Source organism: Oncorhynchus gorbuscha, linkage group LG22 (assembly GCF_021184085.1).
Source record: "Oncorhynchus gorbuscha isolate QuinsamMale2020 ecotype Even-year linkage group LG22, OgorEven_v1.0, whole genome shotgun sequence".
Lineage (NCBI taxonomy): Eukaryota > Metazoa > Chordata > Actinopteri > Salmoniformes > Salmonidae > Oncorhynchus > Oncorhynchus gorbuscha.
The window spans coordinates 12,220,402-12,244,259 of record NC_060194.1 but is presented as its reverse complement, the minus strand read 5'-3'; the positions used below and the strand labels follow the sequence as shown (position 1 = coordinate 12,244,259).

Here is a 23,858-nt window from a genome sequence, read left to right as displayed (position 1 = left end):
CAGGACCCATCCCAAGATAATCCTCTTTAATCCTGCAACAACTGGCACAGTCCACCATCAGACCCCCCACGCAACACACAAAGGCATCTACATAATGCACACTCACACACACACACACACACAGGTACATAACACACACACGTACACACTCCCTCTCCGAAATCCACAGACGGCGGGCCCGTCCTCTGCTACCCCCTGGCCACATGGCATATGACAGCCCCCCCACCACTACTCCCCCTCATCACCCCCCTCCTCTGTTAATCAGTACATGAAATAGACACCAGGATGGAAATGTAAGCCTCCTATGCAGAGAGAGAGAGAGAGAGAGAGAGAGAGAGAGAGAGAGAGAGAGAGAGAGAGAGAGAGAGCTCAGCAGACCAGGGTTTCTGTACAGCAGGAGCCCATTTGTAATGTAGCTAATGACTTTATGCATTGCGACTGATGTTACAACATACTTAGAAAACGGACTCAATAATGATCCATGGAATGACGGTGAACATGTATGAAATGGTGATTCGAACGCCTATTACCACATGCATTTAACCTCCCCACGTCTACCTTTGACTCATTCCTCTCTGCCTCCTTCTTTCCACTCCTCTCCTCTTTTGACCTCACCCTCTCACCTTCCCCCCCTACTCACAAGGCAGGCAATACGCTCGACCTCATCTTTACTAGATGCTGTTCTTCCACTAACCTCATTGCAACTCCCCTCCAAGTCTCCGACCACTACCTTGTATCCTTTTCCCTCTCGCTCTCATCCAACACCTCCCACACTGCCCCTACTCGGATGGTATCGCGCCGTCCCAACCTTCGCTCTCTCTCCCCCGCTACTCTCTCCTCTTCCATCCTATCATCTCTTCCCTCCGCTCAAACCTTCTCCAACCTATCTCCTGATTCTGCCTCCTCAACCCTCCTCTCCTCCCTCTCTGCATCCTTTGACTCTCTATGTCCCCTATCCTCCAGGCCGGCTCGGTCCTCCCCTCCCGCTCCGTGGCTCGATGACTCATTGCGAGCTCACAGAACAGGGCTCCGGGCAGCCGAGCGGAAATGGAGGAAAACTCGCCTCCCTGCGGACCTGGCATCCTTTCACTCCCTCCTCTCTACATTTTCCTCCTCTGTCTCTGCTGCTAAAGCCACTTTCTACCATTCTAAATTCCAAGCATCTGCCTCTAACCCTAGGAAGCTCTTTGCCACCTTCTCCTCCCTCCTGAATCCTCCTCCCCCTCCCCCCCTCCTCCCTCTCTGCAGATGACTTCGTCAACCATTTTGAAAAGAAGGTCGATGACATCCGATCCTCATTTGCTAAGTCAAACGACACCGCTGGTTCTGCTCACACTGCCCTACCCTGTGCTCTGACCTCTTTCTCCCCTCTCTCTCCAGATGAAATCTCGTGTCTTGTGACGGCCGGCCGCCCAACAACCTGCCCGCTTGACCCTATCCCCTCCTCTCTTCTCCAGACCATTTCCGGAGACCTTCTCCCTTACCTCACCTTGCTCATCAACTCATCCCTGACCGCTGGCTACGTCCCTTCCGTCTTCAAGAGAGCGAGAGTTGCACCCCTTCTGAAAAAACCTACACTCGATCCCTCCGATGTCAACAACTACAGACCAGTATCCCTTCTTTCTTTTCTCTCCAAAACTCTTGAACGTGCCGTCCTTGGCCAGCTCTCCCGCTATCTCTCTCTGAATGACCTTCTTGATCCAAATCAGTCAGGTTTCAAGACTAGTCATTCAACTGAGACTGCTCTCCTCTGTATCACGGAGGCCCTCCGCACTGCTAAAGCTAACTCTCTCTCCTCTACTCTCATCCTTCTAGATCTATCGGCTGCCTTCGATACTGTGAACCATCAGATCCTCCTCTCCACCCTCTCCGAGTTGGGCATCTCCGGCGCGGCCCACGCTTGGATTGCGTCCTACCTGACAGGTCGCTCCTACCAGGTGGCGTGGCGAGAATCTGTCTCCTCACCACGCACTCTCACCACTGGTGTCCCCCAGGGCTCTGTTCTAGGCCCTCTCCTATTCTCGCTATACACCAAGTCACTTGGCTCTGTCATAACCTCACATGGTCTCTCCTATCATTGCTATGCAGACGACACACAATTAATCTTCTCCTTTCCCCCTTCTGATGACCAGGTGGCGAATCGCATCTCTGCATGTCTGGCAGACATATTAGTGTGGATGACGGATCACCACCTCAAGCTGAACCTCGGCAAGACGGAGCTGCTCTTCCTCCCGGGGAAGGACTGCCCGTTCCATGATCTCGCCATCACGGTTGACAACTCCATTGTGTCCTCCTCCCAGAGCACTAAGAACCTTGGCGTGATCCTGGACAACACCCTGTCGTTCTCAACCAACATCAAGGCGGTGGCCCGTTCCTGTAGGTTCATGCTCTACAACATCCGCAGAGTACGACCCTGCCTCACACAGGAAGCGGCGCAGGTCCTAATCCAGGCACTTGTCATCTCCCGTCTGGATTACTGCAACTCGCTGTTGGCTGGGCTCCCTGCCTGTGCCATTAAACCCCTACAATTCATCCAGAACGCCGCAGCCCGTCTGGTGTTCAACCTTCCCAAGTTCTCTCACGTCACCCCGCTCCTCCGCTCTCTCCACTGGCTTCCAGTTGAAGCTCGCATCCGCTACAAGACCATGGTGCTTGCCTACGGAGCTGTGAGGGGAACGGCACCTCAGTACCTCCAGGCTCTGATCAGGCCCTACACCCAAACAAGGGCACTGCGTTCATCCACCTCTGGCCTGCTCGCCTCCCTACCACTGAGGAAGTACAGCTCCCGCTCAGCCCAGTCAAAACTGTTCGCTGCTCTGGCCCCCCAATGGTGGAACAAACTCCCTCACGACGCCAGGACAGCGGAGTCAATCACCACCTTCCGGAGACACCTGAAACCCCACCTCTTTAAGGAATACCTAGGATAGGATAAGTAATCCCTCTCACCCCCCCCTTTAAGATTTAGATGCACTATTGTAAAGTGACTGTTCCACTGGATGTCTTAAGGTGAATGCACCAATTTGTAAGTCGCTCTGGATAAGAGCGTCTGCTAAATGACTTAAATGTAAATGTAATGCATTTGTAATCGCCTTATGTCACTGTCACATGTCCAAGGCTGTTTGTGTAAATACATAAACAGCTGTAAGTTACATGTGTCATGCCTGTTATAATGACGGTGCTGCTGAATAGTCAAAATAGTTATAAAAAAACACACATTTAGATTGGTATGATTACAGATAATTTAACAATTAAAGAGTCAAACTACAATGTAGTGTAGGTAATATGATAACAGTCAAATGGTGCAGTTTAGTATGATACTAGAGAGGTACTCTGCCTTGGTTACAGTACATTATGCCATATTATACGAGATACGATACGACATTATATGAGATAGAAAATGGAGTGCCGAAAAAGTGCCACCTCCGCATAGAGTTCAAGTAGTCTCGGGCCACTACATACACAGTATATCAGTAGTTGACTCTATATTCCCATTAGTAACCATTAGCAACGTTACTGTGTCTTCCCATGTAACACTGAGGTGTTTTACCAATGAATGTGATGCTTTGACTTGGACTGAAAGGACTCGCTATGTCCTTTCTGTCTCCTCACATACTTAGAGCTTGGCTGCATCTTCTGTCATTTCGACAGAGAAAAGTCTGCAAGAGACTTTAACGAAAAAGCAATTCAAGGCCCCACTGGGTGTTTGAGAGCCCACCCGACAGGATAGAATTCCCTCCTTTTTTAGGCTAAATCCCTTAAGACGCAGGACAGATACTGAGTGTGTGTACACAGCATGTCCGAGCAGGTCCGGATACAGAATTGTAAATAATGTCACGGGTCTTTGTCGGATCTGATATGATTGTCACGGGTCTCGTTATGTGTAAAAAAAAACAATTTAAACCAGACTGCTGCAGTAGATAGAGAAAGTGTGTATAATTTATGCTGCTGTTCTTTGCTTTTCACGAGAGTGTGTAGCTTGTTGTTGTTGTTGGCCAATCATAAGTCATCAAAGCGGCACAAGGCTACAGTCATAGAGCCAACCGTGTGTGGAAAAAGTTAGGCGATAACGTTACAGTATTTAATCAATAGAATTCAAAGTTAAAGGAGAAGGATAGGCTTTACCGAACAAGAGCCAACATGTAGGCTGCTACTTTATATTCCGAATTGAGTTATTTGTAACTATGAGAACGTGCACGCACAGCAGCCTCAGTTAGCCTAGCTAGCTAAAGTTAGCTAGCTTAACTAGCTTCTCCCGGTTTGATGCAGTCAAGACAGGTACTACGTCATCATATTGGATGATAAAATAACCTAGATATGGCAGTTATTAGTCTACTATAACGCGAGTCGGCTTGGTTGGTTGCGGTCTCTCGTTTCTCTCTATCCCTCCTCCACGTTCCCCATGTCACTCGCTCACACTCACAGTAGCTGACGCACACAGTATGGTCCCTGCTAGAGCATCACCTCTACCTCCTCTCCTCACGCTTTATCAGCTCCGGTTAATAAAGTAGCTTACCGGTACGTGTATTTTTCTCCTGCTTCCCTCACTCGGATCGGACTGGGTAAGGATCTGACTAGGTGTATACGGAACGGGTCTAGTTATCATCTGTGCGTTCAGAACGGGTCTCTATATTGTAAAAAAATAATTGATGCATATTGGGTCTGGATTTTTTTATTTTACCATTATTTAACTAGGCATGTCAGTTAAGAACAAATTCTTATTCACAATGACGGCCTACCGGGAACCAGGGGGTTAACTGCCTTGTTCAGGGGCAGAACGACATTATATATTTTTTTTACCTTGACAGCTTTGGGATTCAATCCAGCAACCTTTCTGTTACTGGCCCAACGCTCTAACCCATGGGGGCTGCTACCTGCCGCCCCAGTGGGATATTCCCGTTTTGGAACAGGACCGGTGAAGGTCTCTACAGTGTTTCAGGAAGCTGCACACTCTCTTGGGACTGACATCATTTTAACATGACATTGAAAATCCTCTCCTGTCTTTCATACACATTATATGTAATAATATAACCATATTTCTGCTTCTACATTATATTATACATTTGATTTTGGGGTAGCCTATATTATTTGAAACAGTGTATTTGATATGCCTACCAAGGCATATGTCTTGCACAGTATGCTCTGTAATTATTTGATGTTTGAATATACACCAACTTAGTGAAATGACATTAGTGCTGCTCTCCTACCAGCTGTGTTTATTCAGTTGACTTGTAATTTCTCTGTTTGTTTCGCTGTGTATAAAGCCTCATCTGTAACATAATGGCCCAGTCACTCTGAGAGAGATGAGATGTTGCCTCTGATAGAAGCTGGGGCCTAACAGACATCATCAACTATTCATTCCCTACACACACATTGACAGCTGGGCGTGCTGTAAATAACCAGGTTGGAGATGCTTACCAGGGGGTAAGAGGATTATACGGTCCCTGATTGATCCGACATTATCTTCATTTTGACAGGAATGAGTGGGCTCTGTCTCCACACACAATACCAGGGCTGGTCTAGGATCAGTTTTGCCTCTCAGATAATAATTAACTTTTACTGAGAGGCTTTGTGAATATCTTCAGGCCAGACCAGAGCCTTACGGAAGTAAGCTTTATGTGTCATCTTTTTGAGTGTGGACCCATTTTGTTTGTCAGAGCCCTATACTAAAAATGTTTGAGGAGTTAGCGAGGTAAAGTTGGTCAACTCTGAGTGCAACTTGGGATGATTGGTACCAATGAAAGTGGCTCACCTTTTAGTCAGGTACATTTCTGTGTCAACGAGTCTTTCAGAACTAACCTGCTCCGGAGCAGGCTAACTCAGGGCTAACTACATTTATCCTGATTGAAGTGTCTGAGCCACGAGTTGAGGACCACTTCAATCAGATTCCCTCCCTCCCGCAAGGATTGCATCATCATCATCCACTTCATTTGAGGAAGACAATATTTTATTAATTTGTATGATTCAATGCAAATATTTTATCGATTGGAGTGGGGAAAAAAAGGTGCTTGTGCATTGATAACCAAAGTAATAAAATAAAGATTGCACTTCTAAAAGTCTATTTCACACCGTAACCTGTTGAATTTGCAAGTTAACTTTAATTCAATTTAGATTTCGGCACAACTGAAATTGACTTGCCAATGCATTGATGTTCAAGCATTGTCTCAATGAAGAGTTCAGTGATCGACTAGCCACCTGTGACATGCACGCGCAGTTAGCCTGCTAGAGTGGCACAGCGGTCTTAAGGCACTGTATCTCAGTGCAAGAGATGTCACTACAGTCCCTGGTTTAAATCCAGGTGGTATCACATCTGGCTGTGATTGGGAGTCCCATAGGGTGAAGCACAATTGGCCCAGCGTCGTCCAGGTTTGGCCGGGGAAGGCCGTCATTGTAGAATAAGAATTTGTTCTTAATAACCTTTTGTGACTAGGGGGCAGTATTTTAATTTTTGGGAAAATAATGTTCCCATAGTAAATGGGATATTTTGTCAGGACAACATGCTAGAATATGCATATAATTGACAGCTTGGGATAGAAAACACTCTAAAGTTTCCAAAACTGTAAAAATATTGTCTGTGAGTATAACAGAACTGATATTGCAGGCGAAAGCCTGAGAAAAATCCAATCCGGAAGTGCCTCATGTTTTGAAAGCGCTGCGTTCCAATGCATCCCTATTGAGCAGTGAATGGGCTATCAACCAGATTACTTTTTTCTACGTATTCCCCAAGGTGTCTACAGCATTGTGACGTAGTTTTACGCATTTATGTTGAAGAATACCCGTAAGCGGCTACATTGTGTAAGTGGTCACCTGATGGCTCTCAGAGTGATTCTCTCGTAAAATACAGAGGTAGCCATTTTTCCAATCGGTCCTACCGAAAAACCAATTGTCCCGGTGGATATATTATGTTTCTGTCGATATTATGGAGCTAATTTGGGATATTTTTCTGCATTTTCGTGACCGTAATTTCCGTAATTTTTCTCAGCCAAACGTGAAGAATAAACGGAGCTATTTCGCCTACAAAAATAATATTTTGGGAAAAAAATGAACATTGGCTATCTAACTGGGAATCTCGTGAGTGAAAACAGCTGAAGCTCATCAAAGGTAAACAATTTAATTTGATTGCTTTTCTGATTTCCGTGACCAAGTTACCTGCTGCTAGCTGGACAAAATGCTATGCTAGGCTATCGATAAACTTACACAAATGCTTGTCTAGCTTTGTCTGTGAAAGCATATTTTCAAAATCTGAGATGACAGGGTGATTAACAAAAGGCAAAACTGTGTCTCAGTATATTTCACTTGTGATTTTCATGAATAGGAATATTTTCTAGTAATATTTATGGCCGTTGAGTTATGCTAATTAGTGTCGGTCGATGATTACGCTCCCGGACCCGGGATGGGGAGTCACTAGAGTTATCTGACTTGCCTAGATAAATAAAGGTTAAATTAAACATTAGCGGCAGGTGGACGAGCAATATCCACTGTCATAGTACGGATGAAGCCTGAGCTGGAATGGGTAGGTAACGGAAGCTGGTTAGCTTTAGAAAACACTGAGTAGATCTAGCTTGCTCCGTAGGATACCCCTCGGGCCTGGAGGCTACAGGCTTAAACACTGTTTATGTGATTTACTTGAAGAGCTCACCAATAGAAATGATTATAGTGATACGTTCTGTATCTCTTAATAAATTAATAAATAAAACCACCTTAAGCCAGATGATGTTTGTATGGTGGCATACTCAAGTACATTCATGTGTGTGCGTGTTTTTGGTTTTAATATCCTTGTGAGGACCAGAAGTCCTTACAAGGATAGTAAAACAAAGAAAATTCTGACAATTTGCCGGTCCCCACAAGGAAAAAGGCTTTGTTAGGCTTAGGGGTTATGTTAGGGTTCAATTAGGGTGTCACGCCCTGACCGTAGATATCCTTTTAATTCTCTATTTGGTTAGGTCAGGGTGTGACTAGGGTGGCAATCTATGTTTTCTATTTCTTTGTTGGCCGGGTATGGTTCCCAATCAGAGGCAGCTGTCTATCGTTGTCTCTGATTGGGGATCAAACTTAGGCAGCCTTTTTTCCAACTTAGTTTGTGGGATCTTGTTTTTGTACTGTTGCTTTCCAGCCCTACAGAAATGTGCGTTTCGTTTTTTTTCTTCTTTGTTTTTCTCGGTGTCATCAATAAAAGAAAGATGCATGCCTACCACGCTGCACCTTGGTCTACTCCTTCCAATGACAAACATAACATCGGGTTAGGGGTTAAGGTTTAGATTCAGGGTTAGGGAAAATAGGATTTTGAATGGGGATCAACTGTTCGGTCCCAACAAAGATAGTAAAACAAATGTGTGTGTACTTATGTGTGAGAGTGAGGGGCCTCTTTCCTGTTGGAATGTGACATTGAGCAAGCATTAATATCACGGGGGGGGATGTGTAAAGAGAGAGCGTGAGTGTGTATTTGTGTGTGTGTGTGTACCACTACAGCTGCTTGTAACACACACATGATCATGTGCTGCCAGCCCGTTGTCTCCATTGGAAGGGTCAAACCCCCCTGCAGAACTCAGAGGTGATCGGCTGCAGACATGAGAATCATAACAGGTGTTGAAGATTCCAGAGGAAAAATGGAAAGTGACTTAATAGACGTTAGCCAATCAGAGTTGGAAATGTATGGAAACTACCAGTCCCTGATGCTCATTACTGGCTTTGACAGTTAGTAAAATACAGTGCATTCAGAAAGTATTCATACTCATTCATACCCATTGACTTATTCCACATTTTGTTGTGTTACAGCCTGAATAATTTTTTTTCTCTCACCCATCTACACACAATACTCCATAATGACAAAGTGAAAACATTTTTTAGAAATGTTATCAAAGTGTTCACACCCCTGAGTCAATACATGTTAGAATCACCTTTGGCAGCGATTACAGCTGTGTTTCTGGGCACTCAGTCTACTCAGGAACATTCAATGTCGCCTTGGTAAGCAACTCCAGTGTATATTTGGCCTTGCATTTGAGGTTTTCCTGCTGAAAAGTGAATTTGTCTCCCAGTGTCTGTTGGAAAGCAGACTGAATCATGTTTTCCTCTAGGATTTTGCCTGTGCTTAGCTCTATTCAGTTTCTTTTTAACCCAAAATAATCCATAGTTTTTGCCAATGAAAAGCATACCCATAACATGATGCAGCCACCACCGTGCTTCAAAATTGGAAGAGTAGGACTCAGTGATGTGTTGTGCTGGATTTGCCCTAAACATAGCGCTTTGTATTCAGGACATTTTTTGCTATATTTTACTTCAGTACCTTATTGCAAACAGGATGCATGTTTTGGAATATTTTTATTATGTACAGTTTTCCTTCCTTTCACCATGTCATTCAGGTTAGTATTTTGAAGTAATTACAATGTTGTTGATCCATCCTCAGTTTTCTTTTATCACAGCCATTCAACGCTGTAACTGTTTTAAAGTTACCTTTGACCTCATGGTGAAATCCCTGAGCGGTTTCCTTCCTCTCCGGCAACTGCGTTAGGAAGGACGCATGTATATTTGTAGTGACTGGGTGTATTGATACACCATCCAAAGTGTAATTAATAACTTCACCATGCTCAAAGGGATATTCAGTGTCTGCTTTTTTAAATATTTACCTATCTACCAATAGGTGCCTTTCTTTGCGAGGCATTGGAAAATCTGCCTGTTCTTTGTGGTTGAGTCTGTGTTTGACATTCACTGCTTGACTGAGGGATGTTACAGATAATTATATTTGTGGGGTACAGAGATGAGGTAGTCATTCAAAAATAATGATAAACACAATTATTGCACAGAGTGAGTTCATGCAACTTATTATGTGACATTTTAAGCACATTTATATACCTATACCGATATCCAATGTTTTTCTTGCTCCAGAAAACGCAACCGATATGAAACATTTAGCGGCCTTCTAAGCATTTTAGTACAGTTAAATAGTTAACACACACACACATGGACGTCTACGGCACTGCATCGGTACAAGAGGAGTCACTACAGTCCCTGGTTCGAATTCAGGCTGTATCAAATCCGGCAGTGATTGGGAGTCCCATAGGGCGGCGCACAATTGGCCCAGAGCCGTCTGGGTTTGGTCGGGGTATGCCGTCATTGTAAATAAGAAATTGCTCTTAACTGACTTACATAGTTAAATAACGGTTACACACACACACCACACTGACCAAAAAGTTTATTTTGTTGGCATTTACGTATGTCCTCATTACCAGTAAAACATAATCAAAACCTTTTTCTTTCAATTACTTGCTGTGCTGCTTGGTTGTTCTTGGTTGTTCATTTGTTCAGTCGTTTAATTCTCAACCAGGATTTCTTTGGAACGCCGTTTGGGTCTTTGTGTGTCAAAAAAGATACACGTCACGTGTTAAATAAGCTTGTTGACCAATCAGGACCCGAATATGACTGTACGTCACATACTAATTTAACGCGTTTTAAGTAGTTATTACACATTTATTACACTATCACTCGTATTTCATATGTCACAACGATTCATCGATACGTATGCTATGATGCTTGTAAAGTTGTCTCGCACACCTACATTTCTGGTCATAAAAAAAAGCTAGCTAGCTCATGGATGCAAACAATGTTCTTCCCCAAAAACATAGCAAAACGACATCTGTTTCAGGAGCTATAGTTTGCTAGCTAACTATATACCTAGGTGTCATCATCTAAAATAACCCTAATTTATAAGACAGTTCTTATTTGATTAATGGTGTTTGGACCCATCTATGTGAAGCTAGCCACAATAAGGGGTAGGCACGGGCACAATAGTGGAATTTGCAGTTTGCCATCAAAATAAAAGTATGTCATTGACAGTGATGCATCAGAATACAAATAGTAGAATTATGCCATTTCTTATTTTGAAGGCTAAGCGCAAAGTCCACTATTGTGGCTAATCCTTATTGTGGCTAGCTTCACATACAGTGCCTTGCGAAAGAATTCGGCCCCCTTGAACTTTGCGACATTTCAGGCTTCAAACATAAAGATATAAAACTGTCTTTTTTTGTGAAGAATCAACAACAAGTGGGACACAATCATGAAGGGGAATGACATTTATTGGATATTTCAAACTTTTTTTACAAATCAAAAACTGAAAAATTGGGCGTGCAAAATTATTCAACCCCATTAAGTTAATACTTTGTAGCGCCACCTTTTGCTGCGATTACAGCTGTAAGTCGCTTGGGGTATGTCTCTATCAGTTTTGCACATCGAGAGACTGAATTTTTTTCCCATTCCTCCTTGCAAAACAGCTCGAGCTCAGTGAGAGAGCATTTGTGAACAGCAGTTTTCAGTTCTTTCCACAGATTCTCGATTGGATTCAGGTCTGGACTTTGACTTGGCCATTCTAACACCTGGATATGTTTATTTTTGAACCATTCCATTGTAGATTTTGCTTTATGTTTTGGATCATTGTCTTGTTGGAAGACAAATCTCCGTCCCAGTCTCAGGTCTTTTGCAGACTCCATCAGGTTTTCTTCCAGAATGGTCCTGTATTTGGCTGCATCAATCTTCCCATCAATTTTAACCATCTTCCCTGTCCCTGCTGAAGAAAAAAAAAAAAAAAAAAAAAGCAGGCCCAAACCATGATGCTGCCACCACCATGTTTGACAGTGGGGATGGTATGTTCAGGGTGATGAGCTGTGTTGCTTTTACGCCAAACATAACGTTTTGCATTGTTGCCAAAAAGTTCAATTTTGGTTTCATCTGACCAGAGCACCTTCTTCCATATGTTTGGTGTGTCTCCCAGGTGGCTTGTGGCAAACTTTAAATGACACTTTTTATGGATATCTTTAAAAAATGGCTTTCTTCTTGCCACTCTTCCATAAAGGCCAGATTTGTGCAATATATGACTGATTGTTGTCCTATGGACAGAGTCTCCCACCTCAGCTGTAGATCTCTGCAGTTCATCCAGAGTGATCATGGGCCTCTTGGCTGCATCTCTGATCAGTCTTCTCCTTGTATGAGCTGAAAGTTTAGAGGGACGGCCAGGTCTTGGTAGATTTGCAGTGGTCTGATACTCCTTCCATTTCAATATTATCGCTTGCGCAGTGCTCATTGGGATTTTTAAAGCTTGGGAAATCTTTTTGTATCCAAATGGTTGATTGTCAAGGGCAATGAATTCCATTATTTTGGCTTTAATGGATTTCACCTTTTGAGTTGTGTCGCTTAAATGTTCTTACTCTTTCAAATGACTGCTCGACTTGTTGACTGCTCGATCCACACAGCAGACATTGTGGGCTAGTTTAGGAATTCTGTTTTGCACATGTAACGCAACATTTTACATGGCGTCATTACGTCATGTACCTACGTTATATAGGTATACACATCAGCTTTGACATCGGTTTTTAACATTGTTGTTAAACTAGACATCGGGCCGATACCGATGTTGGCATTTCTACTTTTTTTACCGATTCTGATATGTTCACCGATATATTGTGCATCCCTACACCTTGATGTCCTTTGGGTGGTGGACCACTCTTGATACACACGGAAAACAATTGAGTGTGAAAAACCCAGCAGCCTTGCAGTTTTTGACACACTCAAACCGGTGCGACTGGCACCTACTACCATGCCCTGTTCAAAGGCACTTCAATCTTGTGTCTTGCCCATTCATTCTCTGAATGGCACACATACACAATCCGTGTCTCAATTGTCTCAAGGCTTCAAAATCCTTCTTTAACCTGTCTCCTCCCCTTCATCTACACTGATTTGAAGTGGATTTAACAAGTGACATCAATAAGGGACCATAGCTTTCACCTGGATACACCTGGTCAGTCTATGTCATGGAAAGAGCAGGTGTTTCTAATGTTTTGCACACTCAATGTAGTACAGGATCGTGTACTTTGACTTAGCACTGATAGTAGCTAATGCATGGAGAAATGTACAGTCACTGGTGGACGTCTACACCCACCTTGCACAGTCTTCATGATCTAAAAAGGTGCATAAATTGGTTATTTTTCCATTACTTTATACATTTTTTTATTTATTTTAAAGGCAGCAAAATATGAAGACTGTGCAAGAGGTGTGTAGACTTTATCTAGGCACTGTAAGTATGTGGGCATGTGTTTGTTGGCGCACTGTAGAAAGGCTGCCTGACAAGATCACACTGTGATCTTTGCTGAACCCGAGGTGCTGGGTTCTGTCTTCAACAAAATGGAAAGCTGTGAGTTAGTGACTTTTGACCTTTGTGACACAGTAGGCAGTTGGTGAAAGTGAGACTGTGTGTGTGCATGTGCGTGTGTTTGTGTTTGTTTACGAGAGAGAAAGAGACCAGAAGTACATACATGCATAAATACACATAGTCACAGTCACACAGTTATTTTCTTGGTTCTGTCTAAATATACATTGTGGTTTCCTACATCTGCTTTGGCAGAGAAACTGCTGTACCTAAAACTGTTTCTACACAATATGAGGAAGTGCCTTTTTCCTCCTTTATCTTGTCAAAGATCATACCCCCAAAATATACTAACCTCGCTCCATTACCAATAACAGGAGAGGTTAGCATGTCTTGGGGGTATGTATGATCTTTGACCCTCTATAACTTTCTCACTCATCATTATTAACAACTCATTCAGGACTATCCATAATTATGGTAGCATCCACATTCATGTAGAAGCATTTAGAAACATATTATATTCTTATTGACAATACAAGTGACTTCAAAACAACACAATACATTATTTACCATTCATTTATATTGGGCACAAAATAATCTGAAAACACAACCAAAACAAACTACAAATGCATCCAACAACTTTGTAGTGTCACAAACTTGATGTAGTGATTGTGTTTTAGGAATATTTTATTTTATTAGGCAAGTCAGTTAAGAACAAATTCTTATTTTCAATGACAGCCTAGGAACAGTGGGTTAACTGCTTGTTCAGGGGCAGAACGACAGATTTGTACCTTGTCAGTACAGGGATTTGAACTTGCAACCTTCCAGTTACCAGTCCGACGCTCTAACCACTAGACTACCCTGCCACCCTCAAATACTGAACTTTTGGTGACTTTATATCTAAGAATCTTTAGGGGTGTGAATAATTTTGACCCCTACCTTTTTGAGAAAAAAAGTATTACTTGTTAAATAAAATATCTTTCTATGAGCAATTGTATGAGTATAAAGAATATTATTTCCCAATTCTTTGAGCATGCGATATAATTCAGTATTTGAATGATTTCTTTTGTACAGTCATTATTGCTCGTCTTTACCAAGGGTGTCAATCATTTCAGACCACACTGTATATGTATGTGAGAGGGAGAGAGAGAGTATTTGTCCTCATAAAAAAATCCACACAAAATGTCCAATCCCCACTAATACATGCTAGTATCAGTCCCCACTGTAGGCTGGCGTCCGTGCGCTTCCACTAGCCCTGCTGGTCCAGCTGACCTATCCGACTCTGTCCTGTGTAACACGAGAGAGGTCGCTCTACCCAGGACTGACTACAGTTACCCTGCAACCATGCCCCATGCAAATGCCACCTCCTGTTAGCCCTGTGACGTAAAGCTCTGCCCAACAGCCCAACCTTGAAGTGTTGGGGCCTGAAATGTCAACCTGTCATTCTATATTCCCAGACGAGGAGAGACAGAAAGAAGACCATGGCTGCACTAAAACGTACACGCATGCAAAAAATTTGATAGATTCTTGTTGCTATAACATGTGCAAATAGATTTGATCGATTTTTGTTATTATAACATGTACATAGATTTGATAGATTCTTGTTGCTATAACATATGTACATAGATTTGATAGATTCTTGTTGGTATATCATATGTACATAGATTTGATAGATTCTTGTTGGTATATCATATGTACATAGATTTGATAGTTGATAGAGCCCTCTCTCTTGGATCATGTTGCTGTTGGCTTGGTGTTGTTGATACAGTGGGTGTAGAGCCTGGCATACATACGCAGCACGTGAGTTTCAAGTTTGGGGATGATCATTTTCACCATAAAAATGCACCTTTATAATAAAAGCATTACATGCATAATTGCATTTGTGGACACATTTGAGAATGGTCAATTCCTGCCAAGGGAACAGTCGCGCTTATAGCCTACTGCCGTGTGCGCATTGCTGCGCTTCTAATGTGAAGAAATAGCCTAATAGTTTATCAACATTTTAAGCTAAACGTTCTCATCTGTTGCGTCAGGCTCATTGCTTAAAACAGTTTTTTTTTATGCTAGTGGTTGTATTAATTTGGGATCTATCTCATCCCACAACTGTCCCGGACTATGTTTGGAATATTTATTTCTCTCACAGAATAGAACAGGTCAACTTTTGTATCATGGGGGATAGTAGATTGACATAGGCTAGTGATTTTGCTGTTCGTTAGGCCTACTCATCTTGTTAGCTGACGAAAAGTGAATGTGGACAGTTCTTCCAATATCTTCAATATGCACCTCTGAATTGGATAAGGAGGCGCTCAGTTGCATCCTCAATGTGTGTGTCTTCACTTGTAGCCTGTGAGAAAGACCTGATCACGTGACGAAGAGCCATGTGAGTGAGAGGTGCTTCGGCACACAGCTGGGAGAAGGGAATTATAATTATTATATTCAGCTCAAGGGTACAATGGCCACCGGCTGCAAAAGGCATGGATGTTTTTAGGGGGCGTTATGGTCACACAAAGTGGATGCAGCCGGGAAATTTGAGGCATTATCAAGTGCTTTTCAAATTGTGAATGAGAGACTGATGAAGTGTGTACAGCATGCACAAAAAAACAAAGCAGAGCTCATGCCTTTCATGCGTCTTTTTTCAAAACTTTTTTCAAGTCTCATCATGCAGCCTTAGAATGTATAAAACATCTAAACATATAGCCCAACATTTGTATCACAACTAAAGTTACTTAAATAACTCTAAATTAAGCATATATGAGTACCTGTTTCTTTGTTAACCGCTCAGCACAGAATAGCGCACTCCTTCAAATTGTTTGGAGAAAATACCCTTTCTATTTTATTCAGCTTTGTTCAATTGCATTCTTCATACTATAAAATAATCTAAAATAATGATACGGAATTCTAAGCAAATCTTGTCTGCTTAATGAACTAGTGTAGCCCACAGCCAGATGGTACTGTATAGCCAGATCAATGCCTAACATAAGGACAATGCAGAGTATGTTATTCTGTTCTTCTGAAATAGACTACATTTTCTTCATATCATGTTGCTTTAGAACTGTCTAAAATAAATAATGGATTTATTGTGATGGTGTAGACTTTGAAAAAATGTAGATATTCCCAATGTCTGCATCAGTGGCTTGTAGGCTATGCGTGGAAGACGAGTGATGCTAAATGTGTTCATGTTCTTTAACTTCTTGACGCACCCATCCCTTTAGCGGGATAATTTTCATCAATACCCGCTGAATTGTAGCGCGCCAAATTCAAATTAAATTACTAAAAATATAGAATTTTCATGAAATCACAAGTGCAATATAGCAAAACACAGCTTAGCTTGTTTTTAATCCACCTGGCGTGTCAGATTTCAATACAGCTTTTCAGCGAAAGCATAACAAGCGTTTATGTAAGAACATCTCTCTCAGTAGACAAAATATTACAAACACTAGCAGCCAAGTAGATTGGTCACGAAAGTCAGAAAAGCAATAGATTAAATCGCCTACCTTTGATATTCTTCGGATGTTTGCACTCACGAGACTCCCAGTTCCACGCTAAATGTTCCTTTTGTTCCATAAAGATTATTTTTATATCCAAAATACCTCCATTTGTTTGGCACGTTATGTTCAGAAATCCACAGGCTCTAGCGGTCACGACATCGCAGACAAAAATTCCAAATAGTATCCGTAATGGGCACAGAAACATGTCAAACCTTTTTTATAATCAATCCTCAGGTTGTTTTTAAAATATATAATCGATAATATATCAACCGGGACTGTCGGTTTTTCAATAGGAGAGGGAGAGACAATGGCTGCCCCACTCTGTTGCGCAAGCAAATCTCTGCGAACACCCAGCTATCCACTGACACAATGTTATCTTTCTCTCTCATTTTTCAAATTTAAAGCCTGAAACTATGTCTAAAGATTGTTGACACATTGAGGAAGCTATAGGAAAAGGAATCTGGTTGATATCCCTTTAAATGGAGGCAAGATATTGTCAGGATTTGGCCAGGGTTGTTCCGGTTTTTGGTCACTAGATGCCCCCATTGTGCTTTTTGACCTTTTGTTTTCCCTTGATCCCCATTATTATTTGCACCTGTGCCTCGTTTCCCCTGATTGTATTTAAACCCTTTGTTTTCCTCTGTTCTTTGCTCTGTGTTTGTATGTTAGCACCTAGCCCTAGTACTCTGAGAACTCTTGTTGATCCCGGTGGACTCTCTTGTGGAAATCTGTTTTTTGTTCTTGTTTGTTTGTTTTTTTTGAGTATCTTTTGAGGCTTTTTGTGCTTTACCTTCCACCCTGTGGATTTACCTGTTTTGTCATGGAGGATTACCTTTGTTCTTGTAGGATTCCTTTTGAGGTTGTGGAGTTACATGTTTTCCTGAAGAACTTCATTTTTTACTTCATTAAATACACCGTCTCAAGTACTGCTGTGTCTGCCTCATCTTCTGGGTTCTGCCGACTATTCGTGGCTCAGTTGGTTAAGTGACTGTTTCTCACTCCGGAGACCCGGGTTCGTAACCGGGTCCTGACAGAAGGCTCTGTGTAAAGCACAAAAAGCCTCAAAAGATACTCAAAAAACAAAAACAAACAAGAACAAAAAACAGAATTCCACAAGAGAGTCCACCAGGATCAACAAGAGTTCTCAGAGTACTAGGGCTGGGTGCTAACATGCAAACACAGAGCAAAGAACAGAGGAAAACAAAGGGTTTAAATACAATCAGGGGAAACGAGGCACAGGTGCAAATAATAATGGGGATCAAGGGAAAACAAAAGGTCAAAAGGCACAATGGGGGCATCTAGTGACCAAAAACCGGAACAACCCTGGCCAAATCCTGACAGATATCCAATGGAACAGAGAGCTTTCAGGAAAAACAGCACTTCCTGGTTTGATTTTCCTCAGGTTTTCGCCTGCAATATCAGTTCTGTCATACTCCCAGACAATATTTTGACCGTTTTGGAAACTTTAGAGTGTTTTCTATCCTGATCTGACTTTCTTGCATATTCTAGTTTCTAGGCCAGTGAAATAGGCAGTTTCAAATGGGTACGTTTTTTAGCCAAAAATGAAAATCCTGCTCCTTACACTCAAGAAGTTAGCGGTCAATTACCATGAGACCCGCAGTTATTTGCTTGACAATCACCGGCTGACAAAGTTTCATGACCGCCACAGCCCTATGTTGCACTAACTTCCCTCTAGGGTCCCTGTAACATCCCCCTAACATTTTCTCATGTTGATGCATAATGGGAACATGCAGGGCTCTTATGACCTTAGAAATTATTTTTGAATGATCAGATCAGTGTAGCCCGTCTCTGCACTGACCTTCTTAAGGCTGTTCTGGGGCTGTATGGAAGTCCCTTACGCAGGCTTTCACCGTGCACTGATCCCCAGGCACCCAGCTACTTCAGTTTACATCAGGTTACATCACAGTGCATTAACAGCTGAATTAGTGATAAGGTTAAATGGAGAGATTCACATTTTGGACCCCTGGCTGTCACTCAACCACTCAGGAACCTCGGTTGATGATGTGGATCTAGTTAGTTGTTATGCATGTGTCCTAATTCATCGTGTTCTGGCCATTCCACTGTCTCTGAACCAGGAGCTTATAGAAGTATGATTTATAGAACAGTCATGAACAATTTCTTGTCATGTGGAAATTATTGTAGTGTCTATTCTACAATGTACATTTCGAGCTGCAAAATCCTAAACCCTATTGATTCTACACCTATGTACAGTAGAATGTCAAGTGGGATGAAAACAAGTATCCTATCCTTATTGGTTGGCGTGTCCCCTAACTCCCTTCTCCTCTCTGATTGACTGTTTTCTGCTCTGATTATAGATTCTTCTGTTCAGGTCTCCCACCTGAGCTCCACCCCCTCACAGCCCCTTAGCATCATGGTGGGCCCCCCTCACCCTCACCACCACCACCCCCATCACCATCACCACCCCTCCGTCATCAGCACCACCATCAACCCCGGGCGGCCCCACCCATCCCCCATAAGCACCCTGGGCTCGCCATTCAATGGGCTGGGCGGCTCGCCGTACTCCGTCATCACGTCGTCCTCTCTGGGCTCGCCAGGTGTCTCCATGCCCCACACGCCCACCATAGGCTTCAGCACGCTCTCCAGCCCACAGGTAAGAGTGAATGTATTCACACACACTAATTAATGTGTTACATAAGGAGATGCATAAAATACTAAATATTACATTTACATTACATTTAAGTCATTTAGCAGACGCTCTTATCCAGAGCGACTTACAAATTGGTGCATTCACCTTATGACATCCAGTGGAACAGCCACTTTACAATAATATCAAAATATCAAAAAATATCAAAGTCATAGTGTAGCATCATTTGACAAATATGTTCCAAAATATAATATATGAAAAATATGATATGCACTTCTTCCCAGGGGCTTTGTCAGGATGCGATCCACCTTGTCGTCAGTCTGGTTGATTGCATCAATGGTTGTGATTGTTTTCAATCTTTCCGCTATGTGGCGCCAAATCGCTATGTTTTCTACATGCTCAGTACAATGCTCATGTGCTTTCAAATTGGTCCCTATATTCTTCCAGTAAGGAAAACCATCCCTGCTGAAATTTGTCTCTTTAAAAAAAACATATATATATATTTTTTTCTTCTTCTTCTCACTAAATTCATAAACCCCCACAGCCAAATATCTTCCCACGGCTATGCTTGTAGTCCATGCTCCGACAAATTGAGGCTGTTCCGACGGCAAAAGGGGGTGCAACTCAATATTTGGACGGTGTGACTAATATTTTGTACACTCAGTGTATATACAACCCATTTTTCATGTTTTACCAAGTATATTTTTCACTTTTGAATAAGCTATCCAAATGTCTTCATTTGGGCACAGTGAATGAATAATGTATAGGCTATATGAAGTATTCAGCAAGGGCCTCATATGCGTAATGCATGGCTGGTATGTGTGGGCTGAGAGGCATGGGACGTGGGGTGTAGACTAACAATGTAGGTCATCTGTGTGTGTGTGTGTGTGTGTGTGTGTGTGTGTGTGTGTGTGTGTGTGTGTGTGTGTGTGTGTGTGTGTGTGTGTGTGTGCGTGTGCGTGTGCGTGTGCGTGTGCGTGTGCGTGTGTGTGTGTGTGTGTGTGTGTGTGTGTGTGTTGACCCGGCCCAGTCCTTTCTAGTCTACAGTACAGTACTCAGTGGTAGGGAGCCCACATCGCTATCCAGGCTGGTCTCACTCCAAGGGCAATAGTCCCTCAACCTGTTTGTGTACACAAGATGCCTATATATTACAGCACATACTTACTATATACATGACTTACCCTCACTAGCAGGACAATGCATTATTAGGAGGATGTCCTCGTATCTTTTTAATCCGCTGTAGTTCATTTGATAAAAATCTCTGAAACTGGATACACTTATCTCCCTCACTAGCTTTAAGCACCAGTTTTCAGAGCAGCTCACAGATTACTGCACCTGTACATAGCCCATCTATAATTTAGCCCAAACAAATACCCCTTCCCCTACTTTATTTATTTATTTTGCTCCTTTGCACCCCATTATATTTATTTATACTTTGCACATTCTTCCACTGCAAATCTACCATTCCAGTGTTTTACTTTCTATATTGTATTTACTTCTCACCATGGCCTTTTTTGCCTTTACCTCCCTTATCTCACCTCATTTGCTCACATCGTATATAGACTTATTTTTCTACTGTATTATTGACTGTATGTTTGTTTTACTCCATGTGTAACTCTGTGTTGTTGTATGTGTCGAACTGCTTTGCTTTATCTTGGCCAGGTCGCAATTGTAAATGAGAACTTGTTCTCAACTTGCCTACCTGGTTAAATAAAGGTGAAAAAATAAATAATAATAATAATAATGATCAGACCTGGGTTCAAATAGTATTTGTTCCATTTATTATACTTTAGATGTGCTTGATTGAGCTTACCTGGCACAATGGAACCAATGCAATAGTCCTTAGTGTAAAACCCACCCCTCTGGCACTCTTGACAGGCTCAATCAAACACAATACTTTATGAACCCAGGTCTGGTAATGATGCTTTCCTTTGGCCCGGAATAGCTTATACGGTTTTCTTAATGACCAACTACCTCCCTCTACTGCTCTCCTGTGGAACTGCATGTACCATAGTTCAATTGAGTGTGTATTCAGCTTCGTTAGAATTCTATCTGGTATGAATTATATCAGCCTTACAGTTACCATTTTGTGCCCTTCCTTGAGGGCCTTCTGTAAATGTTTGCTATTGGCACGATATTATATTAAGGACTGTGTAGAGAGAGTAAATCATCCAAATTAACAGCTACTTCCATACCTGGATAAAAAAAACAGGTCACATGACATGACAAAGAAAACACTTCAGATAAGGTTGTTAGGGAGGTAGGAACCGTTCAGATAGGGAGGTATGCACATAGACAGAGAAATGAACACAAGCATACACACACACACACACACACACACACACACACACACACACACACACACACACACACACACACACACACACACACACACACACACACACACACACACACACACACACACACACACACACACACACACACACACACACACACACACACACACACACTGAGGAAGGCGCTGACTGTATACTGTATAGCATGCAGTATACAAAAGACCACTCGAGGTGCTTGGTTCTGTCTTCAACTAAAATGGAAGTCGGTGACTTTTGACCTTTGTGACACCGTGGGCAGTTGGCGAAAGTGTGTGTGTGCGTCTGTGTGTATGTGAGATGTACACCCCCCCCCATACACACACACACATACACACCATTAACCCCCTCTCTGTCCCCTGCTCTCTGTAGGTAAACTCTCTGAACAGTGTGAGCAGCAGTGAGGACATCAAGCCTCCTCCAGGCCTGGCTGGACTGGGTCACATGAACAGCTACGGCTGCATGAGCCCAGGGTCCATGTCCAAGCACATCTGTGCCATCTGTGGGGACCGATCCTCAGGTAAAACAGCAGACTATATTATAGCTAGGCCCAAGACTAAGGCCCAAGACTAAGGCTCAAGACTAAGGCCCAAGACTAAGGCCCAAGAATAAGGCCCAAGACTAGACAATACCACGAGAGCTTGGGACTAGAAGGTTCCATCTGTAAAAGAGAATTTGAAGATAATTGGGTTTAAAGTTGCAAACCCCTCATTGGTTTGAATGTCAGCAATTTTATATTTTATTATTTTGAATTTACTAAGATAAATTGGGATATTTAGAGTACTATATTGGTAGAGAACATTGAACAGAACAAGGCTGTGTTAATAATTTCATTTTGACAAAAATGCAGATAGAGCCTTATGGTCCCAAGCTCCTGTCATGCAGGTGAATGAGGACCCAAAAGCGACTTGGCGAAAACAGAGTTTTTAATCCAGTAAAGTTACTTTACAAACAAAAGGCATAATACTACTCGTAATGACGAGAACAGACTGGAGACTTGATCAAGAACTGCAGGTTGCCTCGGGAAGGCACTTGAACGTAGCAGACTCAGACACCTGCTCACCACGCAGCATCTGAGGGAAACACGACACGACAGGGCAATACATAGACACAGCACGGTGAACAATAGACAAGGATCCGACAGGGCAGGAACGGAAAACAAGGAGAGAAATAGGGACTCTAATCAGGGAAAAGGATCGGGAACAGGTGTGGGAAGACTAAATGATTGATTAGGGGAATAGGAACAGCTGGGAGCAGGAACGGAACGATAGAGAGAAGAGAGAGCGAGAGAGTGAGAGAGGGAGGGGGAGAGAGAGGGATAGAAAGAGGGAAAGAACCTAATAAGACCAGCAGAGGGAAACGAATAGAAGGGGAAGCACAGGGACAAGACATGATAATCAATGACAAAACATGACAGTACCCCCACTCACCGAGCGCCTCCTGGCGCACTCGAGGAGGAACCCTGGCGGCAACGGAGGAAATCATCAATAAGCGAACGGTCCAGCACGTCCCGAGACGGAACCCAACTCCTCTCCTCAGGACCGTAACCCTCCCAATCCACTAAGTATTGGTGACCCCGTCCCCGAGAACGCATGTCCATGATCCTACGTACCTTGTAAATAGGTGCGCTCTCGACAAGGACGGGAGGGGGAGGGAAGACGAACGGGGGTGCGAAGAAAGGGCTTGACACAGGAGACATGGAAGACAGGATGGACGCGACGAAGATGTCGCGGAAGAAGCAGTCGCACAGCGACAGGATTGACGACCTGGGAGACACGGAACGGACCAATGAACCGCGGAGTCAACTTACGAGAAGCTGTCGTAAGAGGAAGGTTGCGAGTGGAAAGCCACACTCTCTGGCCGCAACAATACCTTGGACTCTTAATCCTGCGTTTATTGGCGGCTCTCACAGTCTGTGCCCTGTAACGGCAAAGTGCAGACCTCACCCTCCTCCAGGTGCGCTCACAACGTTGGACAAACGCTTGAGCGGAGGGAACGCTGGACTCGGCAAGCTGGGATGAGAACAGAGGAGGCTGGTAACCCAGACTACTCTGAAACGGAGATAACCCGGTAGCAGACGAAGGAAGCGAGTTGTGAGCGTATTCTGCCCAGGGGAGCTGTTCTGCCCAAGACGCAGGGTTTCTGAAAGAAAGGCTGCGTAGTATGCGACCAATCGTCTGATTGGCCCTCTCTGCTTGACCGTTAGACTGGGGATGAAACCCGGAAGAGAGACTGACGGACGCACCAATCAAACGACAGAACTCCCTCCAAAACTGTGACGTGAA

At 43.1% G+C, this 23,858-nt stretch overlaps 1 protein-coding gene across 3 annotated transcripts in view; it reads left to right on the top strand.

Moving 5' to 3' along the window:
* The window catches only part of LOC124010047 (retinoic acid receptor RXR-gamma-A-like), a 43,288-nt gene that overhangs the window by 8,340 nt on the left and 11,090 nt on the right, over positions 1 to 23,858 (top strand). For 2 of the 3 annotated variants that reach the window (XM_046322371.1, XM_046322370.1), the window contains exons 2-3: positions 18,951 to 19,246; positions 21,946 to 22,093. In XM_046322371.1, the coding sequence (XP_046178327.1) occupies positions 18,951 to 19,246; positions 21,946 to 22,093 (444 nt within the window). The remainder of the gene's footprint in view (positions 1 to 18,950; positions 19,247 to 21,945; positions 22,094 to 23,858) is intronic. The other variant, XM_046322372.1, reaches the window with a different exon arrangement.